Genomic DNA, 19,478 nt, shown 5'->3' with positions numbered 1-19,478 from the left:
TTGTTTATATAGGCTGCTGATGTATGCAGTCTGATGATTCAGAGTCACTTAAAGCAGAAATGTACCCCAGCAGGCCCCACTAGGGAGCACACTTATCTGAGCAACTTTCCATTTGCCAGACAATATCGATTACAAACTGAAACTCTTCTTTCTTCCACACTGCCTCTGAAGACCTCAGAGATGAAACTTTCTTTTGTAATCCCAGTCGAAGCTGTATCTTCAACTGGTATCTTTGGAGCAATTTTTGTTCCTTGCCTTGCCTATGTGCATTTGGCATTATGTGCTCTCTGTAATTAAATCCAACAGCAGATGCCTACCTGTTTGTTGCAAAGTTGAGCACAGAGTTATGTGAATGAAAAGTATCTCCAGAATTGTCATGAAAATGGACTGTAAACGTCAGTGTCACACCCAGGGGTAGAGCCAGTAATGCCTCTTTGGTTTGTGTACGCAGAATAGGACTCATGGAGATTCTTAGGTATGAGATGGGGTAGACCTGTAAAAACATCGAGTGAAAGATTTTCCTTTTTCTGATGCCTCTATAAAAACAGATCTAAAAGCATTCTTACCATGCAAAGCCTCCTTCAGCAATCACTTCCTGTATGTTTAACCATCTAACAGTACTGAGACATGTAACTTTTATTACTCATACACATATTTCACAGAATGGCTGTGGTTAATATGGGCCTCTGGAGGCTGCCTAAGCTAAGCCACTCCAGTCAGGCAGAGTTACCTACAGCCAGACACCCAGAAGTAAGATTTCAAAAACCTGTAAGACAGAGCCAACAATCTCTCTGGGCAACTGGTGTCATCGTTTGACAGCCCTCTCAGTGCTACCCTGCATTCACAGAGTTTTATGTGCTTCAATTTGTGTGTGCATTCCATCTTGTCTTGACACTGTCCACCACCACAAGGAGCGTGTCTTCTTTGCACCCTCCAACCAGACGTTTCTTGTTGTTTTTCTGAAATAGGACTGGGAACTGAAGAAGAGAATACTAACGCAGACCTCAGAAAATACACTGTTATCATATAAGGAAAAACTGTTAAGCCTTCCTGGGTTCACAAGGGAACAATATTTCCCAAGACTTCTCTCTAAGTAGGTCTCCAATAATTCAATCCTCGGTTACCAGGAATAACTTGCAGTGTTTGTGAGAGTAAGGGGATGAAACAGTGGCTGCTTGCCCAATTCCCCTGAGCTGGGTGAGACAACTGAGATGATGTGGGCAAATTCTAACAGCCTTGGCTCTGCCTGGGAGAAGGTTTGCTCAGAGGAGAACACAGGAGCCATAAGTGCAAAGCTGCTCCCATGATCCCAGTGGAATAGCACCACAGACTACGAACCGCTGCCACTCAGCCAGGCCTGCTGTGGTCTAACACAGCTCAGACTGATAGAAGTGTAAGAGATGAGAGCAGTCAGGGCTAGCATCTGACAGATCCTAGCTGGTCAGCAGGCTGCATTTTGCTACCTCTCCTCAAACAAGACCGAAGTTCGGGACTTCTACTCTTAAGTTCTCTGGAGAGATCTGACAGACACACGTGCACCCCCCTGTATTTTTGTACCATCACTCCTTTGAAGGAAGTACATCTCCAGATAAAGACCTTAAAACTTTCTATTTATTTAAATGCACCGCTATTCTTGATTAACTTAGCTGAGTTAACTAACAAAAATGCACAACAAAAGAGAGAAAGTTACCTATTCTTTATGTTACAGCTTTTGGGAAACAAGTAATGGAAGGAAAGAGAAGCCAAAACACTCAAATATATATATATAAAACTATTTTAAATGAAGCCCTCGAGCATATCTTGTAGGAAATTCCCTTTATTCTGACCTAAGAGGCTCAAGCTAAAATGTACAATCCTGCAATCTGAAGATGTACATGTCAAAACTTAAAAAGGGAAAGAACAAATTTGGCCTCAAGCAAATCACATCTCTGGTGCACTTCAAAAAAAAAAAAAAAAAAAAGTGGCTAAAATATCAGCACACACAACTGTCTACTCCACAAACTGATATACAGAGTTAAAATATCAGTGCACAGACATCTGCCCAACAAGAGCTGAAGCAACGAGCAAACAAAAACGCTATTTCCCTGGCAGATTTTCAGCTGGCTTTACTTTAAGATTTCAGAAACTAACCCACAAGGGACAAGTTCTAGATGTAATATTGATGAAAACAGCTATTTACTGTTAAAACATCTGTGTTTTTAAAGTACTTGCTATTTAAATATAAATATATATATTCAACCGAGCACTACCAGTAAGGCTGCACATAGCTTGCTTCTATGCTAAGGCTTTGCATACTGTCACTCTCTACTTCCACTGTCCTCCCTGACTTATGTGAATCTGTTTTTGAGCAAAGCTGAAGGTCTAAGCATAAGGTGATGCTGCTACAGCAGGTTGGGTCTTAATTGCAAACAGAAACATAGACAAAACAAGAACTTATGGTAAGGAAGGACAGCATGAAGGAGAAAACTCTGCCTTACAGTAACACAAGATTCAGACTTATCTGCTGCTCTGTCACAAGTTTTTATATGTGACCTTCAGCAAAACCACTCAAACCACACAAGTCCTTCGTATATAAGCAGAAGACAACAGTAATTTCTGAACTTATGAGGTTTTTTGGGGTTAAAAATGCTATTTCCATAAAAACTAGGATGGTTCTAGTAAGTACAGGAAAACAATTCTGTTGTACAAGATGCTGAACAGAGATGTTTTTACTAGAAAGATTGAAGACTTAAAACTGTACTGCACTGACTCCACAAATCTGCAATATCATAACTTTACATGGAAAGAATGCACAAAGGGAGAATTCAACTTCAGTACCTCCGTATGCTGACTAAATGTCATTTGAGCCATCTCCCAAGTCATTAGATGTCTTTCACTGGCTAGATCCAGCCGTGAAGGGAGAAAACAAGGTCATCTATTACAGAGCGGTACGTATTCATTTGCCACCACCTAGCAGCAGGAGTAGCATTAGTGAAACCAAGCCATCATTTCTTTTTTCATTCTCTTCCCAGGATGTGTTGTTCTACAGACAAATCTGAACATTATGGTAAAAGAAGATTAATAATAAAAGACACAATCAAGCCATTTCCCAGTGATTATGATAACTAACTCACAAATAATTTGAAGTCAGCACTTTAACTGTGTTTCTCTTTTAGCTGGGACATACTGGAAACATGCTGACAGTGTAAAAAGGGATATGAGGAAGTGGAGCAGTGGGTATCTCAAGGCTCACGCTGCCAGATGAATAAAGTTCCTGGGACAAGGACTTTCAAACAGAAATAAAGGACTGATGACAGAATTGCAGAGGTTGGAAGGGACTTCAAGAGATCAACGAGTTCATCAACTCCCCTGCTACAGCAGGTGCCTTACACTAAGACATACAGGTAGGTATCCAGACAGGCCTTGAATATCACTGTAGGAGACTCCATAACCTCGCTGGCAGCCTGTTCCAGTGCTCTGCCATCCTTACCATAAAGAAGTTCTTCAGCATTTCAGTATGGAATTTCCTACGTTCAAATTTTAGGCCACTGCTCCTTGTCCTACTGCTATGCAGCACCAAGAATATTCCAGCCTCATTCTTTTACCTCCCCACCTCCCTTCAGATGTTCATTAACATTTGTCAGATCCTCCTTCAGTCTTCGTTCTCTCAGGTTGAACAGACCCATATGTCCCCTCAGTCTTAAATGCCCCATCAGTAGGATGCAGTATACTTAGTCTAACGGCATTCAGTTTAAAAGATGAAGTTTTGGGTAAGAAAGACATTTAATTTGCCTGAAAATGAATTGTTGAGTTTTGCTACATATCTGTATTTCCCTAAGGATTCATATTTTGGCGCAATCTGGACACACTCCTTGCTAGCCCACCAAACACAGGGAACATCAGCTAACTTGTGGCATCTGATAAGGCATGCCTTCTCATGCAGAAGCTCTCATTGTACAAAATCTGAATTGGTGGGAAGGAGAGGTGAAAGCCATATTTTGGAGCTGCACAGTTACATCTGATATCTAGAAAATTGAGGTATCATGTTTTCTAAGAGATGTTGTATTCATCACCCAGATATCTACCTTTTTTGTGTAATACCAAACGCAAGCCTATAACAGTAGCATTTTTTCTTTCAGAAGAATCTTCTATAGTGATCAACCTTGTAAGATAAATATATATTATTTTTTAAAGACAAACCTTGAAGGCATATGTAAACAAAGGCCTTCTTGTAACATATACTGTATTTGTAAATTTGCTAGGATTCCATCTTTACTTATCTAGCTTGTAAACTCTTTTCAAAGCCCACAACTGACCATTAATTCCTCCTCATTTTTCAGAATTGAAATCTAAAGTACAGTTAACTGACTCTGCTGCAGTAATAAACACTGTAACAGAAAACTAAATCAGTTTGACTCTAGCAAAGAAAAAGAGAAAAACAATACCTTAACAGCAGCTACAATGGTCTGATTAATTCCAAATGATTCCTGTGAGATTACTTCAATTGTTGATGAACCTATTAAAGACCCAGAGTTAAGAAAACCTCTGTCATCAATTTTTACAACAGGCACTTTATCTGGACCATCCAGGACACGGTAATTCAGTGAAGCCACTCGATCCCTTGAAGAAAAGAAAACACAAATTAATCAGACTTACAAAGATGCAAAAGGCAAGAGAAAATAACAACAAAAACAAAACTTCCACAAGTAAACAAAACCCCAAATCACATCAATATGTTACGCAAATTTAAGACAGACCTAATTGATACCTGTTTTTCCATATCCTCACAATAAGAGCTGAGAACACTGTGCCCTAATCAAAGAAAGAAAACTTCCAGCTCTGACTCAAGCTCAGTCGACAGAAGTCTCATCTGGGTTTAGGAGTGTACTGAAATCTAGTTGCTGCCCACTGCCGTGCAGTATCATCATTCCCTGATGCAAACATGATCCCAAATAATATTGGCTAAGGCTGCAGTGTGCAGCTCCATCAGTCAACTTCTACAAACAATATTGAGAGGCAGGGTCAATGCTGGTATTAGAGGTAAAGTCAGGGACAGGATTAAGTAGATCTCATCAGCTTCCAGGAAACGGTTTTGCCAACAAAGTTAATTTCTGGAATAACTTTCAACATGGGATTTGCATATTAATAAAGTGAGCTCATACAAAAACTCAACAGCTGGCATCCTGAGACACTAGCTGCATTTGAGTGTAACATCACAAGTTCCGGAATGCTGTAATAATTATTTTCATCTTACTCCCAAACTCCTCCATTCGGATAGAAATACTCTATCCTAAGAAGCCCAGCATTCAAACTTTCAGTTGCCCTTTTCTTGGCAAAAGCGCAATTCCTTTTGATGGCAGAATTTAGACATAGGGGCTGTAACAATAAATAATGAAGATAATAGGAGAAAAATTTAAGAACTGCTGCCTAGCAACTTAATCACGAATTAATCAGAAAATTGCTTCGAAAAGTAACCAAATATTAAGCCTGAAACGAGCCTGAAAATGAACTACAAAAAATGGCATCTCATTTGAAAAAGAGATTTTCATCTCAAAAATCCAATCACAGCCTCAGTGAAAGAAATACATAAAACTATTTTCCATAAGGCCTTGATTGCCCATAAAAACTCTAGTGGAAGCACGCTACTGCTTCCTGGCTCAGCATCTTTTAAAATAAGCTTCTAGAAGTCCTACATATTGGGGGGAAAAAAAAAAAAAAAAAAAAAAAAATCGAACTACAATCTAACAAGATTTGACAAAGACCGAGAGTACAGAAATATTTTGTTCATCGTCAGAATGGTTGTGTATTATTTGGACATACTGCAGTGCCTTTTTTAATAGATTGAAAGAGCAGAACTTATTTTGAACGGAATTGCTAGTTTTGATAAACTGATGACACAAGTCAGAGTGTGAAAAATGGTCTTTCACCTGTTTGTTTGAAGTTTAATAAAGGAATTTGGTGACATTAAGATCTGTTCCGTTTCTACATCGGGAGTGACTAAATGAAGTTTTTCAAATACCTGGAAAATAAAAAGCACTTTATCCTACTGCTGTACATAGCAAGTCATTAGTTCCATTTATTTCATCTTCAGAACAACAAAAATACAACAAAACAAAAACTCACCAACCTTTATAACCTTACACATAGGATATGAATATTTGAGAATGGGATACACAGTATCTTCTGCATGTTATTCTGAAGAGCATTCATTTCTATGGTTCTACTGGCACTATCAAGCAGTACGAACAATGAAGCATATTTGTCAAGTGAAGCTGTGTTGGAGATCCCACATTCACCCTAATCTGATCTCATGGATGCAATGTCCACAGAGGCACAAGGCCTTCTCAAACGCATCCTCCAGCTTTTCTCAAGGAACCCACTTCATATAGTCTGAAACTGCTCTTCAAAGCATCTTAAGCAGGGACAACCAGGAGATTCACTTCAGGAAACAATTCCTGATTCAAATTAACATTCTTACACAGACATACAAGCAAGCACTACACACAAATGGTACTAACATGTACAGAGGTACTACAGAACCAAGGTTTTCATACAGCTCTAGTAACACTGCTTAACTGCAAAACACAAATCATCTCAATTTCAGGTATTTGACACCAGAAACTAACTTGTGAATTTCATTTAGGCAATAAGCTGGTATGTGGCAGTTCAGTGCAGAAACCTGCCAGCAGTTGAGGAATTTGCAGTTTCCTAAATAGAGGCAAAGTATAAAACAACAGTAAGGGCTCAAAGATAAAACAAAGCCAAAACTACATCTCTATTTCAAATTCCTGGCTTCAAATACAGACTTTAATTCAGCTCTGAAATGTGCATTAAAGAATCATATCACATCATCGTACCTGAATTTGAATTTCATCAGATAGTTCTCTTGCCATGTTGTAAAACTGGTTGGCTGCAGGGTCGAGGGCTTTCACAACAACTTTCAGGCCTGTTCTTCCCTTTACTCTGCCATAAACATCCATTGCAAAGTTATATTTTGCAGGAAGCTGAAAAGAAGCCTTGGACAGGAGAAAGTGATTAAAATTTCACTCATGGAAAGAGTTGATGTTGATATAGAGGAAGGATCACACCCAGTACTGACAACGGCCCTTTGTTTTGAGCAGCAGTATTTTCTCAATCCCCATTGTGCAGCGTTTCCTTCTCCCAAGATACACAGGCATACAACTGTGGACAGACACACGCACGCATTACCTCACTGTGCCTTGTCTTTATGTCCAGAGTATCCCTCTTTGTGACAGACCAGTGGAATGTTAATCCTGGTACTGCATTGCCAAATGAAAAAGGTGTCTGACTACTGGTGATGCCCATCACGTAAACTGGCATCTGGAAACAGAGAAACCACTTTCTTAGGTAATTCTAAGATGATAATTAAACCTGCACAGAGCAAATCATTAAACTTAAAATTAATTGATGAAGATACGGTACTCCTTATAAAGAGAATTTTTTGGCTATATATACATCGCAAGGGTGTACCATGCAGAAAATTTGAATGACCACCATCTTGTAAGATGTTCTGATTCTCTCATTTGCTACCTGCTCTGCAAAACACAAGTACTAATTTTCCTTCAGAAAAGATTTGTTCATTTATTTGTTCCATTTGTAGCACCAAATCACTTCATCTTAGTTAAGTTATACACTCATGTTTTCTAATTCTTTGACCAGATGCTCTCTCCTATTAACAATTTGCTCTGGACAACAACCTTCTTTTCCCTTCTCCCCAAATTAAGTCAACGTATTAACTCTAAACAGAGATTTTAACAACTTATGGGTTTTAATCCCCAACTCAATTAAGTTGCCTGAGACTTAACACATCACTGGCAATTTTTGGATAAGTAACTAATAGAAAAAACAAAGACTGAGAACACAACTTGTTTAAAAATAATCTGAATGTTATCTGTAGTGGATTTACAGATACATCAGAGATTCTTAACATACAAAGGAGGAAAGCCTTCATTGCACACAGAATGAAGATGAAAGAACCACTAACTGATGAAATAGCACTTCCTTAGCTGGGTGTGAATTTCTGAAAATTACCTGGTACACAAGACAAACTTGTCCTGATTTGTTTTCTTTACTGCGTTCAGCTCTGGAGCACTGCCACTGAAATCACATTGTTTCCTGTATCAGCAGTGGTAACGCTCAAAGCAGGAGGCAGCTCAGAGCTCTGATGATATTATCAGATGATCTAATCATGAATAGTCACAACTTGCAGGTCAAGTTTTTAAGGCAATACAAGCTAACCATAAATCAACTCACCTGCGTTCCAGTTTTCATACGTGTAATTGGTGCTCGAATTCTAACAGCTGTCAACTGCACTACTTCAACTTCCACTTTGTCCTACAAAGGAAGAACGGAGGCATTTTAAGCATTTATTAAATGTGAACGAGATTTCAAGATCTAATTGCTGATTTGTTATTATCTAACCACTCTCATCACATGATTTATTGCAAAAAAAAACAAAAAACAAAAAACAGAACACAAGTCAGTAGGATTATAAAAGAATTATCTCCTTGCTAAATTGAGAAGTACTTAAAAATTCCACCTAAGTCAACCAAAACAGAGTCACCACTCTGCTCAAAGCTCCTGCCATGATGAATGATGGAGCTGAGAGGTGGCAGACAGGCAGTGACTACAGTCGTTACTGGGAGAAGGATTTACAATCACAGAAGGTAAACAAAGCCAAACAAATAAGATGACATCAGCAGAATGAGAAGCAAATGAAAACAAAAAACAGCAGTGAGGATAATAAAAAATAGAAGTATGATATATGTGGTATTCTGATGTCTTCTCTTCACATATCCTGATATTCCTGGTAAACTTTTAGTCCTACAGTAAGCTGTGGAAGAAAAGTCAGGTCCGGCCCTCACTAAATAACAGATTTAACTTTTAAGTTCATTTCACTTCTGGACAAACATCAAGGCAGACTGCTGATCCTACACAACAGAGGGCATGTGTGTATGCATGCATGGATGCCTTTCGTTTTTTTGTAAAGTTACTTTACCTCCTCCAGGCAACATCTTTCAAGCAGCAGAGCTTTGCAGCAGCAGCACCCCTCTACACTAGACCTCAAATAAAGAGCCACGAGCTGTCCCAGATAGCCTTCTGAATGTCATGCTAGTCCAAGGGACTTGCACTCCTTACAGGCCTGCTTGGCAGCCCCTGCACACTCAGGTAGCAGCAAATTGCACGGACAGACATAGCTGGAATTCAGGGATTCAATACTCCAACTCTGTAGATGGATTTAAACCGCAATGCAAGATGGTAACATTTTCCACAGCCTATAAGCTTAAGAGACAACAAATTCCAGGAAACAGTCACCTTCTGACATCTACTAACAAGATGTGCACCTAAAATGTAAGGCAATGCAGGGAAGGACTGCAGAGAAGCATTCTGCCGTTTTAGAAAGGTTTATTTAGATGAGCTTTTCAAGCCCACACATATCAAACATACCACTGACGACATCTCCTTGGGATGTTGGTAAAATCTAGATTTAAAGTACAGGTACCCCTTGTGTCAGCAAATGCATAAGTTCACACGTCAGGGAGTAAGAAACAGCAGTTTCCTTAGGGAGATGAAATTTCAGGAAAATACAGAAGATGACAATACTGATGCAAAAAGACCAAGTGGCCCCTTTTCAACCAGATTAAGGAGTTAGAGACTTTTCCAGCCCCAAACAGCATCGAAAAAACATCACCTGTGACACCACAACCAGCTTCCCTGTCTCTGCATCAACAGCTTGCACCACTCCCGTTACTGTCCCATTCCCTGCTGCCACTCCTCTGATGAGTCCAGTGCTGTTCACTGATGCAATCTTCTCATTGGTGATGGAGAAAATGATGTTGGATTGAGGCTGAGGGCCTCCTTCTGAAGTGATCTACAAATAAAAGCACACAAACCAAATAAATTTAATCATCTGATATTTATTCTGATAAACATCACAACGCACCATCTTTTCCTGCTCAGCACCACAAAGCCTTCAGTAAAAGGCAGTCCAAACATCCCCAGAGAATCTCTGGCTCATTTTCTCTGCCCACTGGTTCATCCATGATGTTGGACTGGGAAGCACATGAAGCTAAGTGATAAAAACAGGCTGGATGCTCTGTATAATGACACATTCCAGACAAGTCAAGAAAAAAACAGACTTCACTTTCTCTCCACACCATATGCTATAGCTCTGCTCTGTGTTTCTGTTTGAATAACTATCCCACTAAGCTTAATTTCATGCAGGTGATAGATTCACTAACACCCTCCTGGTATTCAATACTGAAAGAGCCTATACTCTCATGACACAAACAAATACAAAGCCTCTGACCCGGTAATACAGTCAAATGGATGGCAGCTCACAAATAAAACTGTTTTCTGCTTGGGAAGAACACTCAATGCAAATATGCAGCGTAAATGCAAAGTTAAATAGCTACTCCTGAAAAATAAATGGTATACATTTATTTTAAAATAGAAATAACAAAAGGAAAAAAAAGATCTAGAAGATGCTTTACCTGAATCACGGCTCCTATTATTAGGGTCACTTTCCTTGGCAGTAGTCTAAATGGCGGAAAGACCTCAAAAAGAAGAAGAAAATGAGTGCATGTGCTTGTGCTCTTTTGATGAAATTATTTCACAAAACATCATATAGTCACTAGTGTAAAACTGTCTCTCTATTAGCTTAATTACAGTAAATTGAGCATGCAAACTACACCCATCACTTGCAGTAGAAAAGCACCAAAATCAGAAACAGACTAGAAAGTGATTTCTGGGCAGAATAGATTACTCTGGCAAAATAATCATTATACAATATATCAATGACAATATTCCTGTGCTAACATGTTTTTTGTTTCTTTGTTTGTTTTTAAGCAGACATATTTAATTGAAATTATTTACCTCAATCTGTTGTGGAGCAGAATTGATTCTTTGTCCTTTTTTGTCAGCAACAGATGCAGTAAGACTAGTCTGACCTATGGCTATCCCGTGCACTAGGAAAGCTGCAGTATGGTCATCAAGGGCTTCAGCAAGTGGGCTGCAGCAAAGAAATATCAAAATAAATATTCATTCGCTGAATGAATTAGATGAGTAACAAATACAAGAGACTAATTTACTACATACCAGCTTTATCATAAGAATTATGATGTGACTGTATGTTAGGACAATTATGTATCATCTATAACTGTCACGGTTACAGGAAACAGCTCTTTATAGCCTGTATTTCTTCTTAAAATGAAGTACTTGAAATGAAAGTGAAACAAGATCATTAGATGGCATAGAGCAAAACTCTGCCAGGGAACCCCTGATAGGTATGGGCAAAAGTGACACAGGCTTCAAGTACGTACTTTGAAGCTCTTTAATGGAGCGAGATGTGTACAGCCAGGCTGTGCTGCATGATGTACACACAAACACATACACTTCCCCATCTAAACGGAAAGCTTATTTTACTGATTTGAACACTAAAATTCAACTGTCCAGGAAAACTTTTGTGATTTTTTATCATTGTGTTTTGAGCTTGAAAAGAAGCTCCTAGGCAATGAGGACTTGACCTACCTGTTCAAAACAAGCAGGCAGAATGAGCTATACAACTAGAAGTCTCCACAAGCACAGTATTTTATTTGACAATTTGCAAAGTCACTGCTTCCAAGATGCTTGAGGCTCCATGCAATGTTATAGCATAAGAGCACAGCTTTATTCATCAACCAACAAGACTTAGAGGGTTAACTTAGGCAATTTTCTTGACAATTATTTTAAAGACATCTAGCAGATAATCACATCTTTGAAGGTCTACTGAAAAAGACAACCTTTGAAATGACGGCATCATCAAAACACTGATCAGTAACTGCATGCTACTGGACATCCAAGACAGTATCTTTACTAATTTTTTGCTTATTCTTCCTGTAAACACTTGCAGATTAATAGGAAAACAAACCAACCATGAACTTACACCAGTGAAACAATCTGGGAAGCCGCTCTTAGTTTTAGATCCATGACAGCAAAGTATTTAGCCAGAAAAGGTTTCTTAGAGTCATCCAGAACTCTGATGAAAGCCTTAACTGTTTTTCCAATCTCCACCTGAAATACAGGCAAATCCAGTCATTTCTCATTCTATTTTGAAAATGATTCTTATTTATATGTATACATGTTCTTTTCTTTCAGAGTACACTATTAGTAGAGCATTAGAGAGAAGGCCCAAAGGTCAGATTCCTGCTGATTTTAAAGAATAATTCCTGTCAGCTTTACTTACTGTCAGATTAAATAAATGAATTCAGGTCTTTCAGTTGGCAAAGATGTAATTAAAACATCCAGAAATACCAGCACTTATTTTGAATAAGACACACTGGCAAGTAAAGTGAGGTGGACATTTTTTTGGTGTTCATTTTCAAGGCGTGACATACAGAAAATGATCTTGGGGCAACACATACTCCTAAAAGAACAGCTCTCATGCATTTCAAACAACAGGAAATGTAAATCAGTATGTTCATATAAATTATGAATTAACATTGATGTGTAAAGGCAAAAGTTGAGATTGTAGCTGAGCTGAATATGAAGTAGGAGACGCATGATACTCTGAAAGACTTATAAAATGATAAATCTGGAGGGAGAAGTAAGCACAGGGAGGTAAAGCTATTTCTCTGAGGTCATACAGTTGTAGCAGAGGACTACACCAACCACCACACTGTGTCACCTTGTGCACTTCTTAGCCTTATGCTCGTGATCTGCACAAGGAATCACGGCAGTCTGGATCAGCTGTTCAACTGGTTCAAGGACACTGACCTTGTCAACCACTCGGACATACAGTTCCTGTATATCAGAGACATAAACTTCAGCTTTGGCTGGTGCAGGGAAGGCCAAACACAAATCATGAACCATTACAGTCACTGACCCCGGAAGCAGAGGATGCACCTACAACCAAAAGAAAATTCTGTTATAGCAGTTCTTATTTTCATTTGCCTGTCATTTACAGAACAAGATTTCTTTCCCTTTTAGGGCAGAAGCACTTTCATGCAGAACTCCCTAAGCCTTCAACAGAGATAATTCTTCCACTGAAGAACTGGAATGTATTTAACCAGTATCATACTACTGAGCTAGTATAAATGCCCTCTGAGCAGCAATTGAATTAAAGAATTTTCATCTAGAAAGATGTCTAATAGCATCCTGTTATTCTCCTTCCCCATCAGAAGAACACACAACAAATCAATCAATGCAACTTTTATCCTAAAGGACTGACAAACAAAATGATTGGGTTAGAGACCATGCCTGTACAGCACCAATAGCGCTTCCTAAGAGATTCAGTCATACTCTAGGTTCTTGGTTTTTTTGTTTTTTGATTTTAAGACTATTAGAAAGTGAGGTTCTCTCTCCATATCCAACAGGCAGTTAAAACAACTCAATCTCATTTTGCACTTCACAAAACCTAACTTGCCAGAACTGTTCCCTTACTTAAGCTCAGAGGCTTCGTTCTGAAATTATCACACACCCATCAGTTAAAGCACTGCTTAAAGCATCACCTCCCTGTGAGGGAAAGGTGACTGAAAAAGCACTGAGAATTTAAACCACGTATAAAATACAGAAAAATAAGTTTATCTCATCCATTTTTCCACATCTGCAAGCCAAGATGACTTCTGAAAATATTCCCACATTACACCAGAGACAATCAAAATATTTTCATAATATTTTCCATACTTCCAAACAATGAAAAAATCCCCCTTATCCCTTCACAACTAATTTTTCTTGTGAAGTACAAATTCATTTGTTGTTGATAAATTCATGAAGAATTCTCTTTCAAATGATCTGCGCCATTTTCATTTCTTGTCTAATGAATTCTACAATCCAAATAGACAGTTTTATTGTTGTTCACTTTACAGTGCATCTCATATCCTGGGCTGAGATTAAGTCAAGCGTAACTGCTTTTTAATTGAATCTTCTAGCAGAGAAGTTTGTGAAAAACAAAATAGGGAGATCAGAACATAACTCTAATAGATATTACAAAATCAGAATGACATACTGTGATAGCAAATCACCCTGAACTGGACAGAAAGCTGGTATAATTTGAAGGGTTCAGAAGCACTGTCCTGCAGCACATATTCCAGTATCACTGTAGATATGAGTTACCTTTTCAGATAACAGTTCTAGATAATTCTGTCCCATAATTATCCATTCTGAGTTTATGCAATCAGGAATGCCTAATTGCAGTACTGCAATGGGTAAAGAACATCTTGATACTGCCCTTCGTCCTGTAAACACAAAGCATGTATACATAGCACTACTGTGCCAGAACACTTCCCTCTACTGCAACTGTCAGTGCAAAGATTCCTGTCTGGATCTCGGCTGTGGCAGATCCATACCCTGCATTCATTCACTGCCTATCTAAGCCACATGGACTAAAAAGTGACCAATAATGAGGAAGGTGCAGAATGAGAACTGGAGTAACAGAGTAGCCTGATGATACAGAACATACAGAATCCTGCTTCTAAACACAGCATGGTAAGCTTCCATCACACACTTCAGCAACTACTTCTTTCAACGAAACCAGGATATTGAATTCTCTAAAACAAATGGTATTGCAATGTAGAACTTAAGTCTACAGTTCGTGTCACCCTAACCAATTGCTATTTTCTTAGATCTCTATTTGAGTACCGTTCATGAAATTATCTGATACAGGAAAAACTCTCAAGTTAATGTTGGATAATTGTCAAACATATATGTATGTACAGGGCTGACATCTCTACATCGGTTGCTCCAAAAGCAACACCTTATTTCCACGCAAACTGCAACAGACAAAAGAGCACAATAACATGATTTCAAAGAACATACTCCCAGCTACAAAAACACCATTTTTTATACAGTAACAACCATTAGTTCTGCATTCTTGACAGCAATGAACTGGAGCCTGCACACCACGGTCTTAAACACCTGCATTAGTGGAGGTAACCCACTGTCACTACCAATAAAACTCACCACCCACCCCCTCTGTGCTCACACCCACTGTTTGGTCCCCATCAACGTTCAGCAAACAACTTCATGTCAGTAGTGGGTGTCTTTTTTTATTTTTTGCATGGAAGAATTCAATTCCACCCATTTGCTTCATACACACTTTCATGTCAGATGCCATTCTGCCAGACTGCCCCTCTGCTGCCATCTGTCACATGGCAACAAAATGTAATGGAATATGGTTGGGAAGGTTCAACTTCTACTGCCAAATTACCCACATCTGCCCTGATGTTGTGAGCAAAAAATAGGAGGCACTGGTCCTGGAGCAGCCCTCATAGCTATTGGGAGAACCTCCATCCCCAGCATCTACAAATTTATCTGTTTATCAAAATAAAGACAGTTATTAAAGTTTACACAAGCTTGATTTGTGGATTCTAATCTCACTTCCACAAAGATGGATCCTGATTTCTTTCATAGTTTCCACTATTATTTTGAAGCATTTGAGGTCAAACGCACATCAAGGCGAATTTTTTGTGAATATGTGTCAGTTTGGATTCTCCCAGATCTCTCACTACTCCTCATGTAAGGCAGTAAAACAGAAAAGGCAGTTAATTATTTCTTGGAAACTGCCAGACACACACTATCTGTATTACAAATCAAATTTATTTCACCAGAGCAGCAAGACGTGACAAGAGACACGTATGACACTTCACACAAATATGCAGTTCAACTAGAACTGATAAAGAGCTCAAATTATATACGTGTGTGTTCATATATATATATATATATATATATAAATAGACACACAATCTATTATGTACTATACACATACACCTTATAAAACCACAATAGTACTGGTGCATAATCATTATTTTATATGCTTACAGAAAGCAAGTATAGCTGAACTGGACAGACAGCTGTGAAAATTCTGTAGGTTGCCAGTGGGCTGAAATACAAGTCTGTCATGCAGATATCCTTACTGTTGGGATAAGAACTAACTGTGTGATCACATTTTTATTTATTCCATATGCAAGTCTTCTTTCTGCTCTAGAATACACAACTGCACCACTGTAGTATTTTGTTGCAGTTAATTATATTTTCTTCTTAAGAAAAATTGGATGCATTAAGAAAAAAATCAAGCCCCAGTACATTTATTTGCCTCAAGTGCAAGCAAGATATTTCTGACATCTCTACTAAAAGAATAAAATCATGTAAACATAAAAAGAATTAAGTCAATATATTAGTGCAAGCATCAGAAAGGCTTTGTTAGTTTTGTAATCCCATTTAACTATTGTAAGCTCTTTATTATGGGTTAGAGGTTATCGAGGTTATCCCTTCCAATATCAAAAAGGACATGGAAAAGAAACAATCAAATATTCAGACTGCCAAAAAGACGAATTATTTCACTCACCAAAGCAATATCTTGAGTTTCCTCAAGATCCACACTGACAACACTTGCAACACTTGTATTGACGAAAAAATATCCAGAACCTTCTTTGATGAACAGTTCTGCCTGCAAAGAAAAAGAAGCACCCAAAATAAGACTGTGCATCTTCCTAGCACTTTGCTAAAACTTACACATCATAATTCTTGATGCTTTCCTCCCTCAATTAAATAAGCAGTAGAGTAAATGCTTACTTGAATGTCAGGATGATTGTAAATGAAGACATCAGTAGGGCTGACTTTTACATCTTCCACTAATATCAGTTCAATAGTGGCAGACACTGGTAGAAGAGATTCATACTGAAAGAAACAATTCCTTTTACCATGTGTTACAGCAAACATTAAAAAATTAAAAAACAGTGCAAGTATCTTGTACATGCAAGAAAGGATGCTTAATGCAGATGAACAAAGAGCCAGATCTGGAAAAGTTTGTTAATGGAATGTCCAAAAGATCAGATGATTAGTTCACCTGCTAACTTTCTTCTCAGCTGCAAGATTTCTACATCCCAAGTCATTTACAGGACATGCTGTCAAATTCTGCATCTTTGTCCATGCCAACAAATGAAGGCCTATGTATCAAGACCTAGCAGGATCAATTAACCATGTCTGATATGTGCTGATAGGAAATTAACTCAGAAACACATTTTAAGTTCATATAGGACAATCAAGCACAGAGAAATAGCGTTTCCTGCTATTTCAATATCTTTCTAGGATTCTTTGTAGCAAGCAACCATAATAAATTCATATATAAATGCATAAACACTGGACCAGATGCAAATCCAATCATTCATTTATAACAACATTAGCTTAGAATGGGAAAATGCTTTTTAGAGGAAGTTAGTATTACGTACCCATTTCACCTTATTAGTAGAATTATTTCCTTGATGTAGAAAGGATGTTATCTTTCCCTAATGAGATAATGACTGTTCCACTTAAACATGGAACAGTGATTAAGACATCTTAATATACCCCCTAATAGATTTTTGAGGTTTTTTGTAAGAAAAAACATTAAACATGGATAGTTTTGAAAGCAGAATACAGAAGACCACTTCTACATCTGAAAAAAAGCCAGTCATCTAATTTACAAAAACACCACATAAGCCCACAGTAACTGCTGTAGAAATTATGTTGACAGCTACTTTTCAACCAGTGAAAGGATTCCTCCAAAACACAAAGACAAGAACATTAAGAGAACTCTTAGACAAGAACAATTAGAGAACTAAGGACCATTTTGCACACATAAATTTCACAACGAAATAAAACAAGCATCCCCAAATTTGAAAGTATTTGAAAGAGATGTTTTTAGTTATCTCTAAGAATAAAAAAAGAATATTGAATACTGCTTTAGAAAAGCAGAGTACAGAAAATTAAAAAGTGATTGAAGAACACTTGGTACCCTTCCTATAACTTCTTAAGAGATACCAAATCAAGTATCTCATGTGGTAAAATATGATCCCTATAACCTAGTAACCATCAGTGAGTTACAGTATAGGCAGCACAGCTTCACCGATTTGCTGAAGACTGAATAAAACCAAAACTAGATGAAACAGTAGTCTGTAACTTTGCCCAAACATCACAGTGAAGAAAAAAGAATTGGAGATATTTTATATTGATAGTAGAACAGAATGGAGAGGGAAAAAAAATTCAAGAAAAGCTATGAACATTGTAAGATCTAGTGTTATTAATCTGCCTTCAGAACTATTCATGTTATGTCCAATTTTTAGATGGCTAAGCACTGAGGAGACAAATACACAAACAACACTTTAAGCATTGAGAGGAAACAGGGATAAAAAAAACCTCTGTGTACCGGTGTTTTTACTTTAGCTGCCTTGAGATGAGACCGTTGGTATCCTGTTGCAGTTGCAGAGATAGCAGTAGTTCCAGACTTGTGATGAACTAGAACAGTTTGTAAGCCTGGAACCAAGAGAAAAGTGATATAAATCCTATTATGAGGGAAGAAATATACAAAGTGTACACTCAATCTCTTCCACTGTCATTCCAAAAGACAAGGAGTTTCTTCCCTAAAGACACACTTGGACTTGTCTGCTGGTTTTTGTTAATTAAAACATACTTTAAAAATGTACATTTAGAACAAGTTGAAATAGGATTTCACATTGCATTAATTTCTTTAATTAAGATAACATTACCATATAGATTTAATCCTGGCCTGTTTCAAATAATGAAATGCTCACTTAAACTAATTTGTACCATGCATTTTCCTTTGACCACTTCCATCATCCTTCAGGGTTAGTTCCATCGGCATATCAGGCTCAATATTAGCTAAAGATGGTTTTGTTGATTCCCAGATAACACTAAGAGAACTGAAGTTATCAAATTTACTGCCATGCTGGTCATAAGCAGCCAAATCCAATACTGGATTGCGATAATTTGAAACAGGAACCTGAAAAAGAATAAATATTTTGATCTGAAAAGATGCAAGAGGATTTTTAATCACTAAAAGAAAAAAACAACTATACTTTGAGTTTCATTAAATTCATTACATCACTCAGTACACGAGTTATGTTCACTAAAATGAGCCATCACTGCTAAGTCTTTAACTGGACTTCAGATACAAAGGTTTGGGTTTTTTTTTTTGCATGTTTTTTTTCTTTTTAATCAGTGAAATCCTTTAAAATAAAACCAAACGACACCCCTCACGTATATTGCCTTTGGAATTCAAAAGAATGAGAAGTGTTGCCATTAGTCAGTCAGAAGACAGACATTCTAATTGTTTACCTAGTGAAATGTGCTAGCAATAGCAGAGCTCTGAAGTAGCTCAACTCCTGACACACTGAGAGCTAGAAAAACAAGTAAACATGTCTACTACATCGAATAAATAACAAAAAATGATTCATCAGCTCTATATTCATTGCAGCTTTATCAAACTAGGGTGACTTGCACGTATGCTTAGCAATATGAACATGATGAAACAGTTCACATGGCAGAGAAATGACAGCATTCATTTGGACACAGGAGAAAAAAAATTCATGCTTGATATTCTACACATGTTGTCCGTGTACTGCAACCCAAATTTTCAAAGCTAAATAATGCTCCTGATGCCAAACAACACACTGCATACACCATATAGATGCTTGCATGTCAGTGTTTGCCCCTCTACATAGGAG

The 19,478-nt window shown here is 37.9% G+C and overlaps 1 protein-coding gene across 1 annotated transcript in view; it reads right to left on the bottom strand.

Annotated features, from left to right (window-relative positions):
• The window catches only part of NUP210 (nucleoporin 210), a 61,603-nt gene that overhangs the window by 11,196 nt on the left and 30,929 nt on the right, over positions 1-19,478 (bottom strand). Inside the window, exons 17-31 of the mRNA XM_042823387.1 lie at positions 18,562-18,754; positions 18,161-18,267; positions 16,549-16,653; positions 16,322-16,423; positions 12,754-12,882; positions 11,924-12,051; positions 10,876-11,011; positions 10,494-10,556; positions 9,692-9,871; positions 8,254-8,334; positions 7,189-7,320; positions 6,837-6,995; positions 5,907-5,998; positions 4,425-4,599; positions 318-493 (exon numbers count right to left, since the gene is read on the bottom strand). Of these exons, the coding sequence (XP_042679321.1) occupies positions 318-493; positions 4,425-4,599; positions 5,907-5,998; positions 6,837-6,995; positions 7,189-7,320; positions 8,254-8,334; positions 9,692-9,871; positions 10,494-10,556; positions 10,876-11,011; positions 11,924-12,051; positions 12,754-12,882; positions 16,322-16,423; positions 16,549-16,653; positions 18,161-18,267; positions 18,562-18,754 (1,958 nt within the window). The remainder of the gene's footprint in view (positions 1-317; positions 494-4,424; positions 4,600-5,906; positions 5,999-6,836; positions 6,996-7,188; positions 7,321-8,253; positions 8,335-9,691; positions 9,872-10,493; positions 10,557-10,875; positions 11,012-11,923; positions 12,052-12,753; positions 12,883-16,321; positions 16,424-16,548; positions 16,654-18,160; positions 18,268-18,561; positions 18,755-19,478) is intronic.

Source organism: Centrocercus urophasianus, unplaced genomic scaffold, assembly GCF_019232065.1.
Source record: "Centrocercus urophasianus isolate 14NV4802_14NV808 unplaced genomic scaffold, USGS_Curo_1.0 seq_22, whole genome shotgun sequence".
Classification (NCBI taxonomy): domain Eukaryota; kingdom Metazoa; phylum Chordata; class Aves; order Galliformes; family Phasianidae; genus Centrocercus; species Centrocercus urophasianus.
Note: the sequence above shows the minus strand (reverse complement) of the source record. Positions and strands in the feature narration are given on the sequence as shown.